Here is a 23,800-nt window from a genome sequence, read left to right on the forward strand (position 1 = left end):
GAAAAAGCTGCTGGATGGATTAATTGCTCTGACAGTGGAAGCAAGCTGCTTACAGCCACCATCTTTCTGTGGGGACCTTTCAACTCTCCCCAATATCATTTTTCATTGGCAATACAATCACTACACCCAGGAGGTTCTAGAATTACAGCATATGCTTGAAACAGACGGAGGGTGTATACAGTCTCTCCTGTGACTCCAGGCTGTTTCTGCATGCTTGGTAAATCCAGCAAGGGCTGGTCCACCTGCAGAGATGCAGCAGTCTGCCACGTGATAAGCACCCTACCAAGGACAGCTAAAGCGAGATATGTTATATTCTCCTTTCTTACAGAAGAGTCGCACCATTTCTTTTTTATTTATAGACAGCCCCCAGTAGACTGCACATCAGTACAATTCTGTGGTATCGCCCTTCCAAACCACTTCTCCTCCAGACCGATGTTGTGAAGACCGCATGTGGCAGGAACCACGCCTCATTCTCCCTCGCAGAGGATCCAGATGCTTTTGTTGCTTTGTGAGCTCTGCCAGAACCAAGTGGGAGGCTCTCTGCAACTTCTGCAAGGGCAGCACTTAGAGGAACCAAGCATGGGGCCGTTCTATAATAGGGCCTTTGGGGCCTTTACACAATGGCAAAAGACATGTAGTCACACCATGGGATGCTACTGCTAGGCAGGGCCCTCCCCCTTTAAAGCACAGGCCAGTGGCAGGCCCTGGAAACTCCAGCACTGATGTCTCAGTGGCACTGCCAAGCACCCACAAAAAAGCAAGGGTGTCAACCTGCAGAGGTCTGGCCAACAGCAAATGTCTTAAGATGCGTGAGGGGTGATCCTGCCATCAGGACGGTGAGAAGATGACTTCCTGCTGACTCCAGCAGTGCAAGTGAGCCTGTTACGCTGCATGAATGTTCATTAACAGTGATAGTGAGTATACAGTTATTTCTGTACCGAACATTAGAAGGAATTAAGTTTGTGACTGGCCTGTCCATCCTTGTACCAGCTGATTGCAGCAACAGGAATGGCATGAGCTTCACACTCCAGGGTGAGGCTGTGGTTTACTTTGATCTTCACTTCTTTAGGGGAGAGACCCATCCCCGGGATATCCCCTTTGTTAATGGTGGGTGGAACTGCACAAAAACAAAGGGAGTGAGAGAAACTTACATCACTTACTGTCTTATGCAGCACTTCAAAATTAACTGGACAAAGGGAAAACCTGGATGATAACCTCAAGGAATGCAAGTGCATTCCCTCTATAATGTGCCTCTTCCCCACAGCAGAATTTTTATTTATATATACATATATGTGTGTGTGTGTGTGTGTATTTTAAACTATTTTTAGCATACATATTGTATATAAAAATATATAACACTGCATTCAACAGTTTTAGACATGCAAACCCAGCTATAGCCTTACCTAGCTATAGCACTTTATTATGTGTTTGGCTTGAATTCTATAAAGTTCAGTCTACTGCAGTCATTAAAAAGCATTTTAATGAAAACTAATATTCTCAGAAATGTATGGTTAATCAAGAGTAGCTGGTCAAAACTCAACATTTCCATTCCATTGAAATCCCAGTGTTGCAAAATCTCATTTCCTTCTGAATCAGAATGAAAACAGAACATTTCAATATTCTTAAGGTACCCCCCACCCTGGTCTCATAATTTCTTTTAAATTATTTTAAATGTTTTCAAAGCATTTTCCATTCTTTTTTCAATGGGAAATTTTAAGTTCTTCCTAATGCTTACAGTAACATAATAACTGAGAATTGCAATGACATGGGGGGGGAGGGGGGTATGTTGCTACATAGCCATACTTCAATAATGAGCTCTTTTGTCATCTTCTCATTATTCCAAATCCAGCGGGGCATTATTAGGGACCTAGTGTAATTAAAATAACAGCACAGTTACTGTGAGGGAGCAAACCAAACTCCAATTCAGACTAGGAAATTAAAAAGAGAGAGAGAGAGAGAGAGAGAAATCATGCTTGACTAAGCCCATAATGAAGAGTTTGAGCATTAAAATAGAGTATTAGGCACAGATGCTCAAAGGACAATATGCTGACAGGAAGCCTGAAATGGGAAAGCTTTTGTGCATATGGTATTTTATGGAAGGATATAAAAATAGTATCCTCCCATTTTACCTTACTCAAGAGAGTTTCCCATTAGATGTTATGGATCCTCTCTCCTCCTTTTTTCCTAAAATAGTTTCTTTGCTCACAAGATTCTCTGTTCACATCTCCCATTGTGCTGCACTCATCTGATTTGAAATTCATTACCAAAAAAGCATTTCAGAAGAAACTGGAGTTCAACATTTCTTAAATGTCTTCCCTCAGGTGATACAAAGATTTTTAGCCCAACAGCAGCATTTGTAAAGGATGCAACAGCAAACTTTTCCCATGTTTTTCCTCAAGCAATGCCATGAGCTAATGCAGATGTATGCTAAACAAAACCACTAACTGAAATCCTTGTGTTCACCTGGATAGGTAACAATCCAAAGGGAAAAAATAGAAGAATGAAGAAAAAAAAAATTTGGAAGTATTTCCTTACTGTAGACTTCCACTTCATAGTGTTTCAAAGTTTCTCCAGCCTCATTTGTAGCTATACAGGTGTATCTTCCAGCGTTGTCCTTCTGTGCATTTAGAATCTGCAGGGTTCGACCACCTGCCAAAAGACACCATTCTTTAACAGCATCTATGTTATGCTTTTGCTTCCCAATTACTTAAATAGTTTCTGGAGCCTACTTTCAATCCTTTGGTCCAAATTCTGCCCTTAGATGAACATGAAAAACTGATTGCTTACCACCATGTATACTGTGTAATAAATGTCCATAATTTGTAGGAGTGCTTTGGATCATAACTCCTGTTGCTTACAGATTCTTGGAAAATTTGTTAACAGTTCTGTACAAGAAATTTCTTGAAGGTATTCAGATATGAAGAAGTGATTTATGGTTCTGCACTTCATTCACAGAAAAAGGGAAAGGAGGAGTAATAGGTAAGACTAAGGAATAACAGCCTCTTCAACACACAGGAGTGGATGTGAGCCTCTGAACTGCCATTCTATCAGTGCAGTACTTCATAAGAAAGAGGCCCTTAACTCCCTCCGAAGAATGGACAGAAGCAACAACCACAATGTGAGAAGCGTAAACATGAATCAATTGGTAGAATTTAGGACTTCAAGTGGCCACTACAACTTTAACATCCATTAATTTCTTTCCTATAGTATCCTGTGTTTGTTTGTGACTTAAATTGTCTGCATTCTCAGAGGTGAGTCACTATTTAATTGGGCTACAGGTCTTTTCAGACTGCATTCCTAGAAATTGTCCCCCCATGTAGTAATTCAATTCCTTGCTATCAATATCATCTCATTCTTCCTCTGAACACTTGCAGTTAACAATGCTAAAGTACTTGTTAATTTACATTACTTCAGTGTTACCAGTGAAGCTTGTTCCTGTTTTCCACCTCCATAAATGTGCTAGGTAAGAGTTACTCCAGCAATTAAAAATGGCAAACTACTAATGACCTAGAAAAATTCCACCTCATAATTTTTCCTAATTTTGTTGTTTGTATCTCTCTCCATCTGATTTTCATACTTAATTTCAAATTATTTCCATTCATCATTAACTCCAATGAATTTAGATTTACAGAACAAAAGGATAAATACCTGAATACAAATAAAATACAAGCAAATAATCAGTTAATTCCGAAGCACCTAAAAAATATTGGAATGGGAAGCACTACAAAAGTACAAACATTGCCCTTAATAGATATATATCCTTGATTTTCCAAAAAAACCCCTCAAAACCACAAACCTGCAACAGGAAACTAAACAATAAAAGAATAAAGCGTTACGTTATTTCTCAATAACAACAAAAATTTTACCTGGCAAAATGCGGATATTTCTGTTTGATTCTAAAGGATTACCATCTTTCAGCCAGGTGATTGTAGCTGGAGGATATGAGTAAGCCTCACAAACCAGTGATGTTGGGCTGTTGAGGATAACAGTGACATCTTCTGCATTTCCATGGCTGTCTGCACCCACAATGGTTGGAGACACTAGGAGCAACAAAGTCATTAATCAGTGGGAAGAGGAAGGACCTCTATGAAAAGCCAATTTTCTGTTCCCTGTTCAGCCTAAGAATCTGGTTGCAGCCTTAAATAGCTGGGAGGCACTTCTATGAGGCACACTGAAGCCCAGAACCAGACAATATTCATCTGGTTTTATGTCTTGTCCTAAAGTCAACAGTCAGCCCGTTTCGGTGGAATCCATCCACCCTTAGCCTTTGTCAAACACAGGTCACCAGGAAGCCAGCCACCACTTCTTGCGCAGCAGCTGGCAGACCCACTACTTGATGATCCTGTGAGCAGCACATTGGTATGAGGCATGAGCCTAGGAAACGAGGATGTGAAAAACAAATTCACCATTGTTTGCATTGGGTTATGCAATAACTGTCATGAAAAAAGTGAAGTGCAGATGGTTTCAGCTCTTATGAATAGATCACAATCTGAAGTGCTTTTCAGATATTCCTTCCTTGAATCAAAATAAGCCAATGTACTGTCCTGCTCATTTCATACAATGTCCTATTATAGCTCCGCATTTTCTAGCTCTATATTGTCTAAAGCACAGAACTGCTGTTTCTGTTGAACTACTATTATTTATCAATTACTAAGCTATGAAATTTTAATTGTAGCCAGGCAACTTAAGCTGTTTTTCCTGAGATGAGTATTTGCTCTGCAAGAGCCAGCCCAGCTGTCTTACCAAGTACATTAAGACTGTAACTTTTGCTCTTATCTCCAGCTGTATTGGATGCAATACATGTGTATCTCCCTGTGTCAGTGACTTGAGCATTGGTGATTTGCAGGAAACGCCCGCTGGACAGAAACTTGTGATCTTCATCATCAGTTAGAGATTGCCCATCCTTTACCCAGGTGATTTGTGGTACAGGGTTCCCTTAATGGAGTAAAGAAAATTGCAAATATTAGTTGTTGCATAGCCTCTAGGATATGCCAAGATTTCTGAAAAGCAGAAAAGTACAGTTTCAGGTGCCCTTTTAAAATATGTCCTTTAGGGAGATGTTTTGGAATATGTATTCTAAAGTCTTTGAACCTCCTCTTAAATTCAACAGGCCTTTAGAGAAGAAATATCACAGCAACTGCCCTCTTGGTTACATTTTATACAACCTTTATAAGTAGGAGTGCTTAGTCCTGCTATAAGCACCATGGTTAAAACAGAAATTTAAGAATTCCACTGAACTGAAAATTCCATTAAAAACAAGCTGTCCAGAACAAATGATGATTGACACCATGGGTTTGATCAGTAAATATAAGTAATATTGTATACTTTTACCTATCACTTCACATGTTAGGGTAACTCTGTGTTTCTCTTTCACTTTCACATCTTCCAATTTATTTTCACCCACAATCCTTGGAGGCACTGCAAACAGACAAGATGACAACGTCAGCAAGTATTACTTACAGCCGATTTAAATACAACAAAGACACGCTCAGGCTATATCTCAGTGTATGCTTCCCTTAATCACATCAATCAATGAACAGCTCAGACCTACCAGAAACGAATCCAGATGTGAGACATTGTAGAGGCAAGCTGCCTGGACAACAGCTACACACTCTGTTCTGCACCCCTTAACCATACAAGTCCACACAAAGGGCAAGAGAGGAACACAGACCCATAAAGGACTCACCTGACTTCATCTTCAGAGCTAGAGAGATACTCAGGGTGCTGAGGAGTATCATCTGTAAGGCAGTATTTCCGAGTATGATCAGTAGGGCAATGGTGATGAGCACTTGTTAGTGGAGCCAAGTTTGATTGTATGCACCAGCAGGTTTTATAAATTTGTAAACCAGTTCTATCACCCATATAAAGCAGCAAGTGATTTATTTGTTCAAAACCATGTATTTAAGAGTTGTTTGTTTTCCAACAATAATTGAAAGCATCTATCTAGAACTCTAGGGAAAGAACTGATTTATTTAAAAAAAAAAAAAGTCATCTTGTCTATTCACATACGATGTGGATTTTTTTTTTTTCCCTTACCAGCATGCTCAGAGAATACAGTAGATTACAGACAAGATGCTGTGTAGAGGCACACATGTTTTTTATGTAAATACAGCTAATTCCATACAGGCAGATGAACAAACCATATAGGTCTAAAGGCATCTTGCTCTGGTACAAACTATGTTTCTCTAGGGAAATACAGGACAAAACCATAGCCTTAAAATACCTATCCACTCCCCAAATAGCTAACTCAATACAAGGAAACTCTTACTGTATGGCTGGCCACCTGATAACATGTTTCCAAATAATCTTGGTCAACAGGTCTACACAGACTCATGCGCTTTTGGGTGAGGGAGACCAGATTATGAATGTGTTGGTGAGTTGCTGTGGTGGTTAAGAGCTCTGATCAACTATCTCTTTGAAAGTAGAGGCATTTGTAGATTCAGGTCAAAAGAAAATGGCACTACAAATCAAAGTAGGCATAGGATGTAACAGGTTGAAAAGGAAACCTATAGTTATAAGAAAGCAAGCCCAATCTCCAAGAGATTTTGGAAAGTTTTATAACAAAAATGAGGGACTAGGGAGCCAGATACTACACTTCAATAACCCTACAAAATGCAAACTTTCAACCTAGACAGAAGACCTAAAGGAGAGGAATTAAAATATATTCAGCAGCGTATTTGTGATCTACCACTAAGTTGGAAGCAAAAATTTTATAAAAATAAGAATCATGGTAATAGGCACAATTCATTGTCAACAGAAAAAAATAATGTTACACCAGATTTTTTTATACTAATGAAGGGTACAAACAAGAGTGAAGAAATAAAAAAAATTGAAAGAGGTTTGCATCTCACTTGACTGAAATGGCAAAGATATTACTTCAGCATGGCTAAAAGTTGGCCTCTGAACAGGACACCTGGTGAGATGTAGGTTAGTAGAATTTAGCATGCAGGAAGATGGGGCCAGTACTGGCACTCTCACCAGCTTGTGATGCAGTTATGATCAAATTCTCTGCTGTGACTGTACAAGCAACACAAAACAGACTTTTGTATGGATTCTAGTATCCGAATGCAATGAGACAAAGATGCATCAACCAGTCAAGGAATTAGATAGGGAGAAAATACAACCTAAATGCATAAAGTTCAGGACTTTTAAGTCAGGCCAAAATTCACTATTAATAAACAAACAGAAACTCATCACTTTGGCCCCAAAATAATACAGTAAGATGTCAAAACATATTAATTTCAGAAATATGACAAAGCCACACCAAACATTTTGCAAATATATAAATATTATGCTTATTACACCAAGCTCTCCATGCAAACTGGCTCGCCTGTTGCACCTCCTACAATTTAGAGTAACAGTGGTATGTCTCTGTACAGTTCCTATTTACAGTATGCTGGTGAATATTCTGTGTCGCTATAAGGCCACATTCCACTAAGTTTCCTCTAGAAAGATAAAGAAATTACTGGGGGAGGGAAGAGGAGACTGAACAATGGAATTTTCTACTTAGCCCATTTGAAATCGGCTTCACGGAGCATTTTTCTTCAAGGCAAACAAAGCCCATGCAATAGAGATTCCCAGAACCCTCAAGAACACCCTGCTACTAAAACCCTCCAAAGAAAACAGTAAAACAATGAATGCTTTTCAGTGTTTATCCATCTCTTCCATTCTACCAGACTTACACTTCCATGAGCTCATCAAATAAACATGAACTGACATGAATGCAAGTTATCATTTACAGGCTGAATATGCATAAGTCAGCTGAAGGCAAGGGAAGTTTGATAGCGGTCAGCACCTTAGAGAAAAGAAACTTACAGGAAAATTATATACAGTAATGCTGTAAGACAGCCTGCATCAGGCCTAGTAATTACTAGTAAAAGTAACAAATAGTTACTAAACCAAAAAGCAGTATTTTCTGGGAAAAATACTGTTTGTTAAAAATAAGTAACATGACAAAATTACACATTAATGGTTCCAAACAGCCATCTAAAGAGCCTGCTGTACCAGTCCTTGTCTAAATACGTTAGCAGGAGTGCCCACTACTACACTTGGTTTATACCCTTTACAATCCCGAAGGCTCTACTGACTGAAGGTTTGCACTGGATCAGAGATCTCTATTTTGCAAAAACAGTTCCAGCTCCAGTGTTTAATTTCCCTGATGGTCTTGGCTTTGCCTTCACATCTTTCTTGCAACACTTTATTACCATCATGCCACTCAGCTATACATATTATACCCAGTGCTGCACAGTAATGCTAGTTTTAATTCATGAGTATTATCATATGGGGTTGCACCTTTCTGCATTTGAACATTAGATGCAACAGATTCATGTGAATTTCATATGGTTTCCTGGGGCTGTAGCTTTCTTTTGACTTAAACCAGCTTAAATTCAGGCCAGTGCCAAAAGAAATAGCACTGTTCCCGACCACTCACTCTTGTCATCTTCCTTTCACCAACAGTGGCATTTATAGGCTGTGGTGAACCAGCAGGAACTGATCTGGCTGAAAACTAACCTGACCAGGAAAACACAAAAATCCCACCTTTCCCGATCACCTATAAACTGGTTCACCTTGATCATCTTGCCCAAGGGAGAGTAAAGCTATGAGCAACAAGAAACAGAAGAGAGGATGGGAGTCTGGCTGTGAGCATCTTCCAGACTTCTATCCGACTGAAATAACAACCTAACTGAAGCCAGTTACATTGACATAGGTCCTTTTCAGAAAAGAAACAAAACACAAAACAGAAGTAGCTGCCAGTTATTCAAAATTATGCTTGAAGACTCTTCATTTTAGAAACTAAATGAAAAGCAAATTCAAATATAGAAATAAATTCTCTTTAAAACCTGATTTTCTGAACATGTGATCGAATTCACTTTTTTCCCCCTAAGGACATATGTTTTGGCATAATAATTTTTAAAATACCAGCAAAGTATACAGTAGACCCCTTTATCTTCTACTGTAATAAAAATTATCACACACTTACCTAGAATAGAAAGGTCAAAATCCTTCCTCACCTCTCCTGCAGCATTGGTTACTACACAAGTATATTGACCTTCATCTGCTACAGTCGTGTGTGTCAAACGGAGCGCTCTGCCTCCTGAGGAGAAAGCCAAAAAACGTACCACCATTAAAGTCCTGCTTCAACCAACATGCTCCTAAATTGTCTGTGCTAACCCTTAATTTTTTTATGTTGTGGTTAAATTTACAGCTGTAGATTTTTTTTAACAGAGTCTATTTTTTAAGGTGCTTTGTTTTATTGAACAAACAGTAAGAGAAAGTGACTGACCTTACTCCTACTGCAATCATTCGTATGTCTGCTCAGGCCCTCAGCTCCTCAGTGCTTTTAGATCTTTGCTTAATATTGATCATACTATTCTTTCTAGTCAGTAATTTCTAAACTACCCAGACATATCTCTTCTTTTTCCTCCAGAAATTACATTTAAGTGAACTTTGAGGCATTCAGCCATTTTCTGAGAATTTCTGGAAGAAGTCAAAGACCAATCAGAACAATCCCTGAAAACTTCAAGATGCAACGGTAGAGTTTGTGCAGAGAAAATCAAACCTGCTCCACACAGGTCACTCAAACTATGTGCAGGGGTACAGTGCATATATAATTAATTGATCAGCACAGGCACCTTGCATGTGGCAGGAACACTGCATTTGCAATATGCACTATTTGTGCACGTACTTCTATGCAGGAAATTTTGACAGAATGCAGTGTCTCAGCAGGATTTTTGTTCACATGAGTACTTCGCTATACTGAGAATCTAGATGACTATACAGGAAAAATAAAGCCTCATCAGAGTGGGGGTGTGTGTACACATAAAAATAAGTTTATTTTTATAAACATACAAACAGTCCTTAAAGGTATTTTCACATTTTACAGACAAGGAATAAAATTCCACTCCTTTCTTCTAGCATTTGTATTAATTGTCACCTGTTATTATTATTGATGGCACAACAGTACTGGTTTACATGTAATGTTTTAAAATAACAGATTTCTCTTAACACTGTAGCAGAGCAGCTGTCAAAACACATTTGCACAGGCATGCTAGTTTAAAAGGAAGAAGATGTGCGAGTACGTTTGACCAAAGGACCAAGAATATCCCCACTTTGCCATAGCAGAATAACTTCTCTTTGCTTCCTGTTTTGGAGAGGAACAACAAAACAAACATCAATGAGCATTTAAGTGTGAAAACAAAAGTGGTGGCCATCCCTCAGCTTTTTCCGGTTTCTCTTTAGCAGCTCTCACATTAGCAATCATTACCACATAGTACATCACTTCTGAACTGTGCGTCTCCTGTCTGCGGATATCCACAGGGTCTCATTATCGGGATATATCCCAGAAATTTATGCTCCTGCTCATGTGCTTTGAAGGAAGAAACTGCTGACCTGGTTAATTGATGTGCCTCTGCCCAAGGAATTCTACCTGCTGGAGGGAGTACTGTGAGACTGAGGAAGGCTCACTTCTTGCAGCCTCATGTCACCCTGATCCCTTCTCCCATCCACACCCTGAACAAAGCCACGTAAGAAGCAAAATGAAGCAGATATCTGCCTGCAGGAGATGGTAACTTTCTCTGGTATCACATACGATAGCACACCCCGGGCTCCAGTGCTGAGGCAGGATATGATTTTCTAGATTTAGCTAAAACTTAATAAAAGCTTTTCTCCTTCCTAAGATAGTATGCAGCTTAATGCATGGTCTGCAAGGAAAGCAGATGTGGTATGGTGGAATTTCCCCCCCCCCCCTTTTTTTTTTTTTAAAGGATACATAGGAAGCATCATCAAAAGGAAACATCAGCATAGTATCTGTATTAACAAATTAGAACTTGCCAGCAGTGTGTGTCCACACATTTAAATCATCTGCAATGCCAAGCATGTTTTCAATCAACAGAACCGAAATCTTGCTTTGGCAAAGTATTTTACCTCCTAAATTAGTTGAAGAGGGGGATTTTCTGGTGGTTGTTTTTGTTTTGGGTTTTTTTACAGCTGTACAAGCACAAATAAAGTTCCAAATGCCATGTTGTTACAGTTCACTACCACAACATGTAGTTTTCTGAAGAACTGTGCAGAAGCACAAAGTTTACTGGAAAACAAAGTGCTGAGTTCTGGCCTGTTTCCCCACTCCCACTGCAGCTAACATTCAGAGACAACAAACATCTTTTTGTCTCTCACCCTTCCTGACTCTGCAATCCAGATGGTGATATTAGTGTGGGTGTAGAAATCAACATACAGAACACAAAGAATCAAGCCCAGAAGACATTATTTTTGGTGATGGCAACTTTGCACAAAAAGGAACACATACCAACTCAGATAGTCAGATTTATACCGGATAATAATCAGACACCCACTCCTTTTTCCATGCACCATATGTAAGAATGGGAAAGCAGACGACAGGACTACCTGTAATGTTAAAAGCTACACTGATGAAAAAAATCCTGAAAAATTTCAGTTTCAAATCCCATCTTAACTGAGCTTCTAAACACCTTCCAGTTTCTTTACCTCTCTGATACCTTTCTTGTGTCCATGCTTTGCATGGTGGCTATGTCAGAGTATAAGAAACTTCATCAAAACTTATTTTAATGAGATTTCTAGCCATGCGTGGCAAGCCCAAAATCAAAGAAACATCTTGGTTGTTGTTTATACATCTCACTTGTAACCAGATACTTACTTACTTCTATGCACTCCACAAAGCTGATCCCCAAACACATGAAATCAACACAAAATATATTGCCCGCTTGGTACACTTTTCCATTTGTAATCTCAAAGGCAGCTAACTCAATTTCCTACTGTAAACACAAAGCTTTAACATCACTGCAGCTGCCATTCAAGTACTCTCACTTCCCTGTGGTATTGTAGGAAGATGGTTTACAGAACAGGTACCGAGCCCCTCCTATTTTGGACACCTCTGTCAATTACTACATAAAAAGGCATCTGAACTAGTTCTTTGTAGGTTATTCCAGCTTGAAAATTGAGATCCCTGACAAATTGCATCTGTTTCTCCACTTGCCTATCACAAGTTTCTCCAGATCCCTTGGACAAGTCTTCTTGTTAATACAGTGTTCTGTGCTATCTTTGACTGATGACCTAATTCCAGCTTTTATTAGATATCATTAGATCAGATTCAGTTGGCTCCAAGGCCAGGGAGGTATTTACATGCATTAATTTCTGACACTCATGAACAGGTTTCCCTTTGTTTTTATATACAGACCCACAGAAATGAAAGATGTGTTTTGCTTATTGTCATTTGTATTCATTCTCTCTTAAAGATTTTTCCTCTTTAAAAGGTAAAATAACTGTGAAGAGGAAGAGGTAGAGAAAACTAACCAAATGAGAGAGCTAATGGAGTATATGTATTGGTCCTGACAAAGCAAGATGTTACCATCTGACATAGTTCTGGAAATAAGCATTGGACTAACATACACTAACAGCCAGAATTATGGCTTATTCCATGTCACAGACCAAACAGTTACCACACCTTTGGCCCAAACACATAAAGTTCGGTAACAACTTTAAAAGTTTACATTAGCAATTCACCAGACACTCCAGCCAATCTGACCCCATTTACTGAAAAGCTTGGCATTGAACAACAGTTTCTCTTCTCTCCCTGTCTTTACAGCTTATTAAACCAAACCTTCTTTCATGTGACACACCTGCACTGTAGATGCAGAGGGCCCTTCACCCTCTTCCCTGTTTTTTTGGTTTGGGTTTTTTGGGTTGGTTTGTTTGTTTGTTTGTTTTTAAATAACTACAGCTTTTGTACCTGAGAGGATTCTCACTGAGTTGTTCAAAGTGACAGGCCATCCGTTCTTGAGCCATGTTATTGATGGCAAGGGAATTCCTGAAGCTTCACAAACCAGAGAAATGGGATTCTTCTCCACAATGCTGATGTTTTCAGGCATCTGCAGGGAACCAGCAATACTTGGGGGAACTACAGAAAAGAGTAAAGAAATGCCATGCTTCAGAACAAATAAATATTAATTTTGCTCTCAAAACATTCGGTTATCCAAATAATAATTCACTGAAGCTAAAATAAGTTTGACAAGTGAAGAGCTATGAAACTGAGACATTTAATACTACATGTTAATGACAATTTCTTACTGTGCAATGGCATGGAAATATTAAAATTAAATTCTATCAGTTCTATTACCTTTATTTTATGGCTTAAGTTCCATAGTGAATAAATTTATAGTAGTTCTGTCCATTCTATGCTAATTATAATTTCCTGTATCTAATGAAACACTAGGGAAAATTATAACACTGACAGAATTACATGCTTTTTCTAATGGAAAGAACAACCCCCTATTAAAATAACTACGACAAATTTAATTTTAGCTTTTCTTTGCTAGAAATAAGAATATTTCCACTTTGGAAGCAGTTCTGCAGTTCTACAGTTCATACTTTAGAACATAAAGCCTGAGGTCAAGAATTGATGACCAACATCCTCCAGCACTCTGAGTAGCTTGAGGAGGTTTGAAGTTTCTCTCTACTGCCCAGAAGTTTGATAATACAGTACAGCAAATATTCCAAATAAAAAAAGAAAATTGGTAAACAATTTTTGTCTCTCATTTTCAATAATAAGAATTCCTGTGTTTACTTTCACAGTAAAACATGAATATTCAGTGTTTGACAAAGCCTAAAAAGTCATATGCAAAAGCATTACAGTGGCTGTAAGATATTGTGATGTTCTGATCAATGCCATCAAGTCAAATTATGGAGATGATTTATAGCTGGACATACCATCTTTAAATTCTTCTGATTGTGCAAAATGAGAGAACCTGATAATTAGATACTTGAGATACTCGCTACCCTCCAGTAACGGTCCTCTGGTAGCTGCTACTAACAGGGGGTTCTTGGTTTAACCTTGATTTCTATCTCCCACAATAGAATACTTCATACCATGACACTCACTCCAGTATCATATAAAATTATACCTTATCTTGGTTTTCTTCTCATGGGAGATGCAGCAACTAGGGGTGGATTCATATTAACAGGGACAGAGGTAAGACTTCAAAATATTCAGGACTTATAAAACTGGATTTGGATTTTTTGTAACGCTGCAGTTGAAACTGCATCACTGACCTGCAATTGAAACTGCATCACGTGTAAAGCTTGCAACAGATATAGGTGGTGCATTTAGGTACACAACTATTTCTTGGATGTCCTTGGGTGAATTTAAAGGTCTAATTTGTTTCTGTTATGCCTGCCCCATTTTGCACATACTTACCATGAACATTTAAATTGTATTTTCTGTCAGATAGCCCTGCCACATTGGCAGCAACACAGACATAGCGGCCAGTGTCTGACACCTGGGCATTTTTCAGTTGAAGAAAGCGACCATCATGAAGTATCACTATGTTTCCTCCACTGACCAGCGGATGGCCATCCTTCATCCATGTTATTGCTGGTTCTGGAATGCCCTGTACCTTGCACTCCAAGGAAATTTCATTTCCTTGGGTGACGACAACTTCTGATGGGTGGCTACCACTATTTAATATAGTTGGTTGAACTATGAAAGAAAAAGAAACACAGTGTGGAAGTCAACTGGAAGCTACATTTCAGGATCTTCACCTGTTTCTGAACAGAACAACAATCAAGTTTGCCAGATCAACATTTTAATAAAGACCAGTTGCTGCAGGTTATTGCTGGCAAATCAGTTAGGAGCACTCTGCAATTCTTAGCATTTTCCACAGGACCGAGGCAAGACGAATCACCTCCTCTCCCCTCACCCCACCCCATAAAGTAAAAATGTTTTTTAAAATGTAGCTTACAGGCAATTTTACAAATGCAAACAGGAGACAAAATTAAATTAAAAAAGACTGCCCCAAATGCTGTCAATCCATGCAGATTTTTGAAGATTTTCTCTTTCATGGGATTGTTTAAAAATACCTCCTTTTATTCCTGACCAAAACACAGAAGCAGCACTAAAATCTAAGGGAAATCTAAGTTCAATTAATTGTCATCACTGCTACAGTTTGGCGACAAGAAACATTACACTACCTAAAGGGGTTACATCCTTGTAATCATCTGTGGTCAAATATGAACTTTCAACAGGTATATGCAATGTCTTGGTCAAGCTCCAAGTCCAGATTGCCAAAATTTTAATTACTTAACATTCTCCTCAGAGTACCCTTAAATTGTCCTGTAGCTAGACATTACGCTCTGAAAATCTTGCAGCTTAACATCACTGTACTGATAACACTTTCATAACGTAACTATTGCAGAACTGGTAAACTATGAACAGAATTTTTCATGGCAACTCACTGTATACTTGCAAACTGTATTCTTTCTTTGCACTTCCAGCTACATTTGTAGCAATACAAGTATAGGATGCAGCATCAGACTTTTCAGCAATTGAAATTTGTAGCTGTCTGCCTCCAGACAATATCCGCACCCTTCCTGAAAGGTCAGCCACCAGTGGAGAGCCTGAAAGAGACATTCTTTCAGATAAAAAACACAAAAAATGGTAATGAGCTTGTTCACACGGTGTAAAGTCGACTGGCTCATTTAAAAATTACTGCACGCCACAATTGTCCATTTCAGAACTGCTCTATTAGAGTTTTTCACAGACATCAGAAACTTCACACAAGCAGTTTCTGAGGACTTCCCATATTAATTGCTGACTTCATGACACACAGCAACCTGAGCTAAAACACAGCAACTCTCACCACACTCACATCCATCCAGAAAGTTTTGGACACTTCCACTGAGCAGCAAATTCAACACTTTCAGTAAAATCTGACTCATTGTCCAGTATATAATTATCTCACCCAGCACAGCCAGTGCTTGGAAACATATAATTTAGTTTTCACAGTCAGACCACCTGTGTGTTTTCTGTCACACAGCACATGTGCATAGACTTCTACCCATGAAATCCTCAGCAGAAGCATGACAGCAAAATAATATCGCACTCTCTGAGCAGAATTTTCAGTCTTGGAGACCTCAGGTTAGGCAGCTATCTTCATCTCTACAAACCGCAGGGAGACTTCGTGACAGAAGGAATACACCTGCCACTGATAATTCTTACAAGCTGAATTTTCATTTCCCACTTGTGCATTTAAAACCCGCTCTATGAACAAGTGCAGCAAATATCAAACATGATGAAAAATCTGGCTCTCACATAACATTCAAAACTGTACTACTTTCTAACTGCCTTTCTAGACTTTCCAACAGGTTTAAGTTTCCTTTCGGCCATTTAAGTGTATACACCTTAGCCTTGCGGCACATTATTAGAACATGGAAGCCAAAAGGCATTGTATGACAAGAGACAGGGTTTAAAAAGAACTGATAAACTTCATTTTCTTTGAAAATTTTATGCATTAGAAAAAGTGTTTTTTAATTAAAATCTACTCTTTCCACAACCCAAAATTAAGGTAGGCACATACCACACTGAACTGTGCTGTTAGAAAAAGACAGATGAATAGGTAAGATTGATTAATAACACAAGAATTACCAAACTAGAAGAGTTCAACATCTTATTTTGTCTAATATTCCATCTCCAACAGTGTCCATGCTTAAAAGAAGGTGCTAAAAATACCTTCTTTTGTCTACTGATTCATAAGAAGATGTTTGTCAATGTTACTTTAACACCTAAAGCAAAAAGGTGCACAGACTACTCAAATATTAAGATGGGATGAGAGAAAGTTTCAGTAAATCGCAAAAGCAATTATGACAACTAGATGCGTTTTCATCACTTGGTAGTATGCCATGGCTGCAAATTTAAAAATAACTCAGAGAATATGTCTATGTTATGCAGTGGATCACAGGGCAGAGACCCTTGACTCCACACCACAGGACTTCAGTGACTCACAGCCCTGCCCAGCTGGGATCCACAAATACGTCTTGATGCTGCCCTGCTGCACCATGGTAAATAAGCATATTGAGAGGAGTTAAGTGCTTCACAGTCCATTTTTAAGTCAGCTCAGGAATCTCTGCACTGTGCTTCTCTTGCACACCTTTAGGAATAACAACACCTAATAAAAGCAGAGGTGAGTTAGAGAGAAGGGGATAATCGACTACTGTAGTTCATTTTACTCAATATCAGGACTGTTTAGATATCTGCATGCTTGAACTCCTCAGAATACACCATCTAAAACGCCCACAGGAAAAAAGAAAAACTGGCAGGTCAGAATTATCACATTTGCTTTATAAAACGGACAATGGGCAGTTACTCACCATTCTTTTTCCAGGTAAGACTGGGTGGTGGGATGCCACTAGACTCACATATCAGGCTTATCAAGCTCCCTTCAGTTACTGTCAGTTGAGAGATGTCATCTGAGCCATAAATACTTGGTGACACTGAAAAGAAATGCCAAATAATTGCAGCATTTGAAACAAAACATTATCGGCCAACAGCAAGACCCAAATGACCCTCATACAAATTTGTCCTGTTATACTCTGAAGCAATTACAAGGACTGTATTCTCTTGCTGACAACGTAAACCAGACCCTGGGTAGGGAATAATACACTTGCGAATGACTGCATCTGTCCTTCCAGCCTCTGAGGTCTAGTGCATGCATAGGCTCTATTTCTGGCTGACTTTTGAATGGATTTCACAGAACAAAGCCGTTTCTGTGAATGATGTAAACTGACTCCAACTCTAAGAGCCTGCCTCATTCATGGCCTTAGCTAATAAACCTACAGATATCATCATTAGGTGGAAAGTGACTTCTAAAAGTCAGCCTAAGTTTTTCGTTTGAATTTTTCCTGCATCAACACAGTGGCTGCCACATCTAACGCTAAGGACCCCCATCCCTTCAACTGCCCTAATATAGGAGAGTGCCAGCTTTGCTCTACAACTCTGTGACTGTAAATCAGTTGCAGACAAAAGGGACCACTGTTTTCAGTCTGATTGTCAAAGTCTTAAAGAACTTTGGTTCAATCACTACAAAAGGGATAATTGCCTTCCTGAAATGGAAGAACCATTTTCTTCTGATGAAAATAGCATAGGTAACACTTGAAAAGAGACCAAAAAAAGCAGAGGAGAACGTAGGCTGAAACTGGCAAATAAAATCTTACTAGTAACTTATCCAGCACATTTTTTATGCAAATGACAGTAGATGGCTCCTCCTTCTGACACTTCAAACTCTTATTTAGCAGCAACCAGATGTATGGGTTTCAAAACAACTGACTGCAAAGGGCTTCAAACTTTTATTTGTCCTGTTTCTTGTCAAAAGGTTTGTGCCATTCTCTAAGGAGGTACATCTTCCATTTAACACATGGGCTGGTTCCTGGAACCAGAGTTAGCTCTCAGGATCTCACCAATCCTCAGATTTTAAATCCATTTTCTGGATTTAAAACTTAAAAATATGGCAAGCATGCCTCTTGGTCCTTCGGTGTAAACAAAGACTATAATTCTAAACTGTTATCCACAGATGACTTTCACAGGCAACTTTTGGTTTCTACTAAGCTTATTCCATCAAAGCTGCTAACTAGCAAAGAATTATCCCTCCTCTCAAAATCCTACTGAAACGGTCTCACTGCGCAAAAGAACAAATCCAATATCCCTCCAGCAGCAAAGGTCATCTGCAACACTGCAGATCTTACAAATCTGGGGAGGGAGAGAGGAGAGCTAAAGATGACATGCACAGTAAATGGGTATATGGGAAAATTGCATGGTCTTGCATGGTACTACAGTATCCACCTCTAATTTAAACATCAGGAATGTTTCTTTTTAATAAATAATGACAGAATTCTATATTAAAAATTGTAGTTTTATCATTACAAACCCTGTTGGATAATTCCAGTCTTGTGATTTCAAAGCAAGAAATGAATTTCTAATAGCAAAAAAAGGCACATTTCAATTTGCATATGGCAAGAAAATGATGGTGCAGCAAAAACACTCAAAATCAAATATTTAAATAAACATCCTAAGCCACACTCATCATCTAGCCATAGAAAAATTTTACTAAAGCTATTTTTGTGATTCAGTGCTGATAACTTTACAGAGCAAATAAAGCTAGGTAAACCAGCTTTTATTTATCTGAATTTCCACGCTTCAGCATTTAAAAAAGTAGAAAGTTGGTAGGTTACTTTAAATGGCATTAGAGTGCACAAATAGGAGCTATGGATACAAAACCAGTTAGTTACAGCTCTAAACTACTATCATGCATGCAAATCCAGCCTGACAAAGGCCTGCGAAGTAGCTGGTATTAATTTAGAACCAAAGCAATTTGAAAAACGTGTGCACTTTCTTGGGACTGTTAAACTACAACAAATAAAATAACATCTCCCTGCATGAACCTCAGCAATTAAGTGTTAATGAACTACCGAGGATTTTAGTGTCTCGCATCATGATTTCACTCTGAGCTCCGTTCCCATTCCTGGAATAAGCTTAATAAATCTTACCCCAAATATTGACATTATAGTTCTTTTCAGTTTTCCCAGCAACATTTGTCGCTTCACAAGTGTAACGGCCAGTGTCCTGTACTTGAGCTCCTTCAATCTAGGAAGAAAATGAAAACCTGGATTTCTTCTTCTTACATTGTTATACGTGAAACTTGTAGGGAGAGGTTGCTCAGATTTCAATTTTTATTTTTACATCTGTTTCTCTAAATATTAATAATACAGTATTACTCCTGCAAAATCTGTACACAAACATCCAGGTGTCTATGACCTCCCTCACTCCTCACCCACTGCTCTCTATTGCACCAGAGGGCCTAATGCTATCCAATCTCTAACGGGTACCTAGTGCCGTCATGGTGGGTATAACTCCCCAGAAAGCAATCGCCACCAGAGCGTGACTGCCCAGTTTACCTTCAGTACACTTCCATCTTCAGAGATGCTAAGACCTGGCTTCTTCAGCAAGGGTCGTCCATCTTTGAGCCACATCAGCATGGGTGGGGGAATAGCATTGCTCTGGCAGAGCAGCTCCACTGCCTGGCTGATGAGCACTGAGACATTTTGTTCCTCTCCCATGATGTTTGGTGGAACTACAGCAACAAATCAAAACAAAGGACCTTTGGGTATTGCAGACTTCCCAGAGTAACCACACTGTGGAGTTAGCAGTCTTCATTTAACAAAAATAAAATGGCAATTACTACCTTTCTGACACACAACTTAAGTCTCCTTTATAGCACAAAGAGCACTGGAATAATTTTTATTACTTATCAGAATATCCTCTACACAGGATCTATGCTAGTGAGATATCAGCTACAGAGAAACCATGTAGATAAGCCAAGACTAGCAAAAAAATACTTGAAATATGGCTAGAAAGGAAAATCACCAGTGTATAAAGAATGGGGAAGTACATTCCTGCTAAAAAGAAAAAGAGCTGATGAGTGAAAAGGTTCACAAGATAATAATCAGACCCAGAAGCTGAAAATGCCTTAAACTTTTCCAGACAGTGCCAAGATGGATACTTGGCTTTAAGGACAACTCTGACTTTAAGAAGAATTTTGTCGAGATGGCCAAATACAGAAGACAGAATGAGATCCTACATGGTTCCAGCCAAGTGAATGGGTTAATGACTTAATCATCAAGTCATAATCTACAATTACTTTATTGTCTATCTGTTTTGTGTAGTATCTGCTAGCTAATTATTGCAATTGTTGGCACTGAGCACTATATTTAGATTTGTACTACAGTTTCAGTGATAACTTCATTATTACACTATTATTTCCAAATTACAGGGTAGAAAAATCAGCTTTTGGAATGAAAGTTTTCCGTGTAGAAGAAAAAAAAAATGCTTCTGGGCATTTAAATTGAAGCTCATTAGCTGTTCTTGAACAGCGTCAGGATTTAAGAAAACACATTTTTTTCCCCCATTTTAAAGATTATTTTTGTTTCCATAGTCAGAAAAACAAAGTAACTGAGAAGGCAACTGAGAACTAAACCTTGGAACACAGCAAGTCAGCAGTTTTCCATGGGGAAAGTGTTTGTGGCTGGAGCAAAAAAAACACAGAGGAAGTATTAGACTGACAAGATGTGCTTAACTAAAAAGATTAAAGACTGAAAACTGTTTGCCATCTATGGCTTTGCATCAGTATTCATGGCTGACCTGAATGTCCTTTGTAACAGCATGCTGTACCATCAGTCAGAGGAAATTTTCTGAGACTCCTCAGGCAGCTTTGAGTTGTTGACAGAACATTGCCACATGAAGAGTTTCAAAGTATTCCAGTGTCAGACACATGCTGACTTGGAAAACAGCAAGAGTGGTGTAAGCTATCATGCCCTGCACTGTTGCTGCTTACCCCCAGCTCTACACCAGAGGTTCCCTCTCCAAGATCAGAGCCAGTGAGACAGAACTTGGATGTGCTTGTCATGCACACCACAGCAAGTCAGGTCCCTTCGTTTGCATCACTAACACAGGTGACTGGCAGCAAACTGCGGAGAGCAGAAGTGCTTTTACTGGGCTGCTCAAGCATGATCCCGAAGAGAATTCCTGTTCAAGCCCTTAATGGCATACATGGTTCTTAAATCCTTAAAAGGGATTCCCTTTCCTTTCCTGTCATTTTAAAACATAAAGCATGTTCATTGTAAACTCTTGAAATTAATGCAACATTAGATCTACAATTAAAATATTTACAAAATCAAAACACTCCCAGCAAGAATTACTTTGTCTGGTTACAAGTATCCAGTGCGATTTTTATGGCTGTCCTGTACCAAGACTGTTCAGTTTGCCCAAAAAAAGTTGACTAGGGCCAGATATAAGAACCTTTATTGTCACATTGGCTTTGCTTTTTAGTTTTGCAATCCATTACTCCAGAAACTGCATGTCTGATTGCACAAAATACTGGGGAAAGAAAAAGGGAAGCCGTGGGACTGCCTGTGAGAAATACTCTGGCCTTCACTCTGAACAAAATGATACTGAATTAATTAGCACACATGAGATTATAAAACGTCCCAATGTGATATTCAGTAAACCAGAAATACAATTCTCAAGATGTCCTGAAAAATAACTTTAACAATAAAGCTTTGTTTTTCTTGCACAGGAAGTACTAAGCAGAGCAGCTGATTTCACAGTTTGGAAATAATTTAGGGAAAAGCCTGGTCTCTGTGGATAAGAAATATAGTAACTGAAAAAAAAATATCTGTTTATCTTACTTTCTTTGTAGAATTCACAAAGGCCCAGATACTTTACAAGTGTTGTGGAACTGAATATTGGAAACTGATACATTACTGCAGAAGGCAAATTTATTTTCCAATACTTTTCCACCATCCACTTTTCCTCTCAGCTAAATTAATTTAAATGTGTTCAAAAGAAAACTGTTTATGAAACAGAGACAGACACTAAAGCATTTATTTCTGAAGGAACAGGGTTTAAAATTAATCTAATTACGCCCATGGTAACTATATGTTACCCAGATTGTTCCAACTCCTAGACTAGCCCAGCGCACCACACATTTCTAACCATCTCAGCTCCAACTGCACTCCAAATTATTTTCCTCCTGTGACTTCTTAATTAGATTACCCATATGAGGCAAATCTTAAGAGTAATATTACTTTTTGGTGACAGCCTCACTCAACATGGCCCTGCAGCTGAGCTCAGCCCTGGCCAGCTTCTAATACAATAGTTATTTTAAACATACACAACTTCTAACTAACTCTTAATTTCATCTAGCTAAAATGGACAGAGGTTGCAGAAAATAAAAGAGAAACAATAAATATATCCATGCCACTTTTGTGGTTACATATACATACATGCCAAACTCCAAAAGGGACCTTGATATTCCTTGCTCTAGACATAAAATGTGCCAGCCTACGTTAACCCTGAGCTTGCTTGCCATGCCAGAGTCCTGACTTTCTGAACTGGCCCTTACAGATGCAAAAGTAGCCATGACTCAAGTCACGAGTATCCTAACCACACTGCATTTACAAGGAAGTCAATTCTGAAAGCCAAACTCAAAAACAAATAAACCGGCCAGCTGTCCCTATTCACCTTAGAAAACATCTGAACTTCTAACTTCTCTTGCAAGATTTTCCAGACTTCTGCTTAGGATTGCCATAAAGCTAGAGAATGGCAGAGCCAAAACAGTTCTCTCTCTACTGACCTACTGAAAGCAGAAGCAAAAATACAAATGTTCTTCAATTCCAAACCACTCTCTCCATATCTGGTACCATAAGATTTCTAAAACAAATGGCAGATCATTGTTCATCCTCATTCCACTGGTGTAGAAAACCACCGAGATGTCCAAGGAAAATTAAATCTTGCTACAGTCAAACTCCCTGGCATTCCTCCTGGCAGTATGTCACGCTCTTTGGTATCTGCATATCACCAATGATCTCTAAGAACACAATATGAGAAGGCATCTTATACAAGTTGCAAAAAAATCAGGATGAAGCTCATACAAGTTACAAGAAATCAGAAGGAAGGATGCATTTACATGAGCTCAATCAAAAAGATTTCAGAATTAACTTGACATAATGTGGAAAACTGACAAAGTACAAAAGAGATATATTTCCTTCTTCTTGAAAGAGACAAATTTGACTGGTTGGGCTCTGTACAGCTCAATACAGTGTCACTATTAGAACTAAAAAAGTCACCACCATTTAGGCAGGCATAGCAAGGCTTGAAAATGGAATGGAAACTGGAGAGCTGTACAGCAAACTCACATTGACTCATTCTAGTTCAGTAAAAACAACTGAGCTCTGGCCCCAATAATATGTAGATCCCATGGGGAAAAGATGTTTTTTTACACAAAGACAAACACATATTTTTCCCCTATCATTTATAAATGAGCCTTTATGTATTAAACTTTTAAATTCACTGTTGCAGCTACATTTCTTCAGAGATACAGAGAAGAACATACTTACATACTTTAATAAATGTGTACGTATGTGCATATGTATATTTTTACATACA

The 23,800-nt window shown here is 38.7% G+C and overlaps 1 protein-coding gene across 1 annotated transcript in view; it reads right to left on the minus strand.

Annotated features, from left to right (window-relative positions):
- The window catches only part of HMCN1 (hemicentin 1), a 210,070-nt gene that overhangs the window by 62,177 nt on the left and 124,093 nt on the right, over positions 1-23,800 (minus strand). Inside the window, exons 41-52 of the mRNA XM_069789569.1 lie at positions 19,753-19,928; positions 19,345-19,441; positions 17,173-17,295; positions 15,262-15,423; positions 14,225-14,506; positions 12,761-12,928; positions 8,981-9,094; positions 5,332-5,418; positions 4,744-4,935; positions 3,867-4,040; positions 2,536-2,649; positions 972-1,117 (exon numbers count right to left, since the gene is read on the minus strand). Coding sequence (XP_069645670.1) covers positions 972-1,117; positions 2,536-2,649; positions 3,867-4,040; positions 4,744-4,935; positions 5,332-5,418; positions 8,981-9,094; positions 12,761-12,928; positions 14,225-14,506; positions 15,262-15,423; positions 17,173-17,295; positions 19,345-19,441; positions 19,753-19,928 — 1,835 coding nt within the window. The remainder of the gene's footprint in view (positions 1-971; positions 1,118-2,535; positions 2,650-3,866; positions 4,041-4,743; positions 4,936-5,331; positions 5,419-8,980; positions 9,095-12,760; positions 12,929-14,224; positions 14,507-15,261; positions 15,424-17,172; positions 17,296-19,344; positions 19,442-19,752; positions 19,929-23,800) is intronic.

This window comes from Haliaeetus albicilla, chromosome 8 (genome assembly GCF_947461875.1).
Source record: "Haliaeetus albicilla chromosome 8, bHalAlb1.1, whole genome shotgun sequence".
NCBI lineage: Eukaryota > Metazoa > Chordata > Aves > Accipitriformes > Accipitridae > Haliaeetus > Haliaeetus albicilla.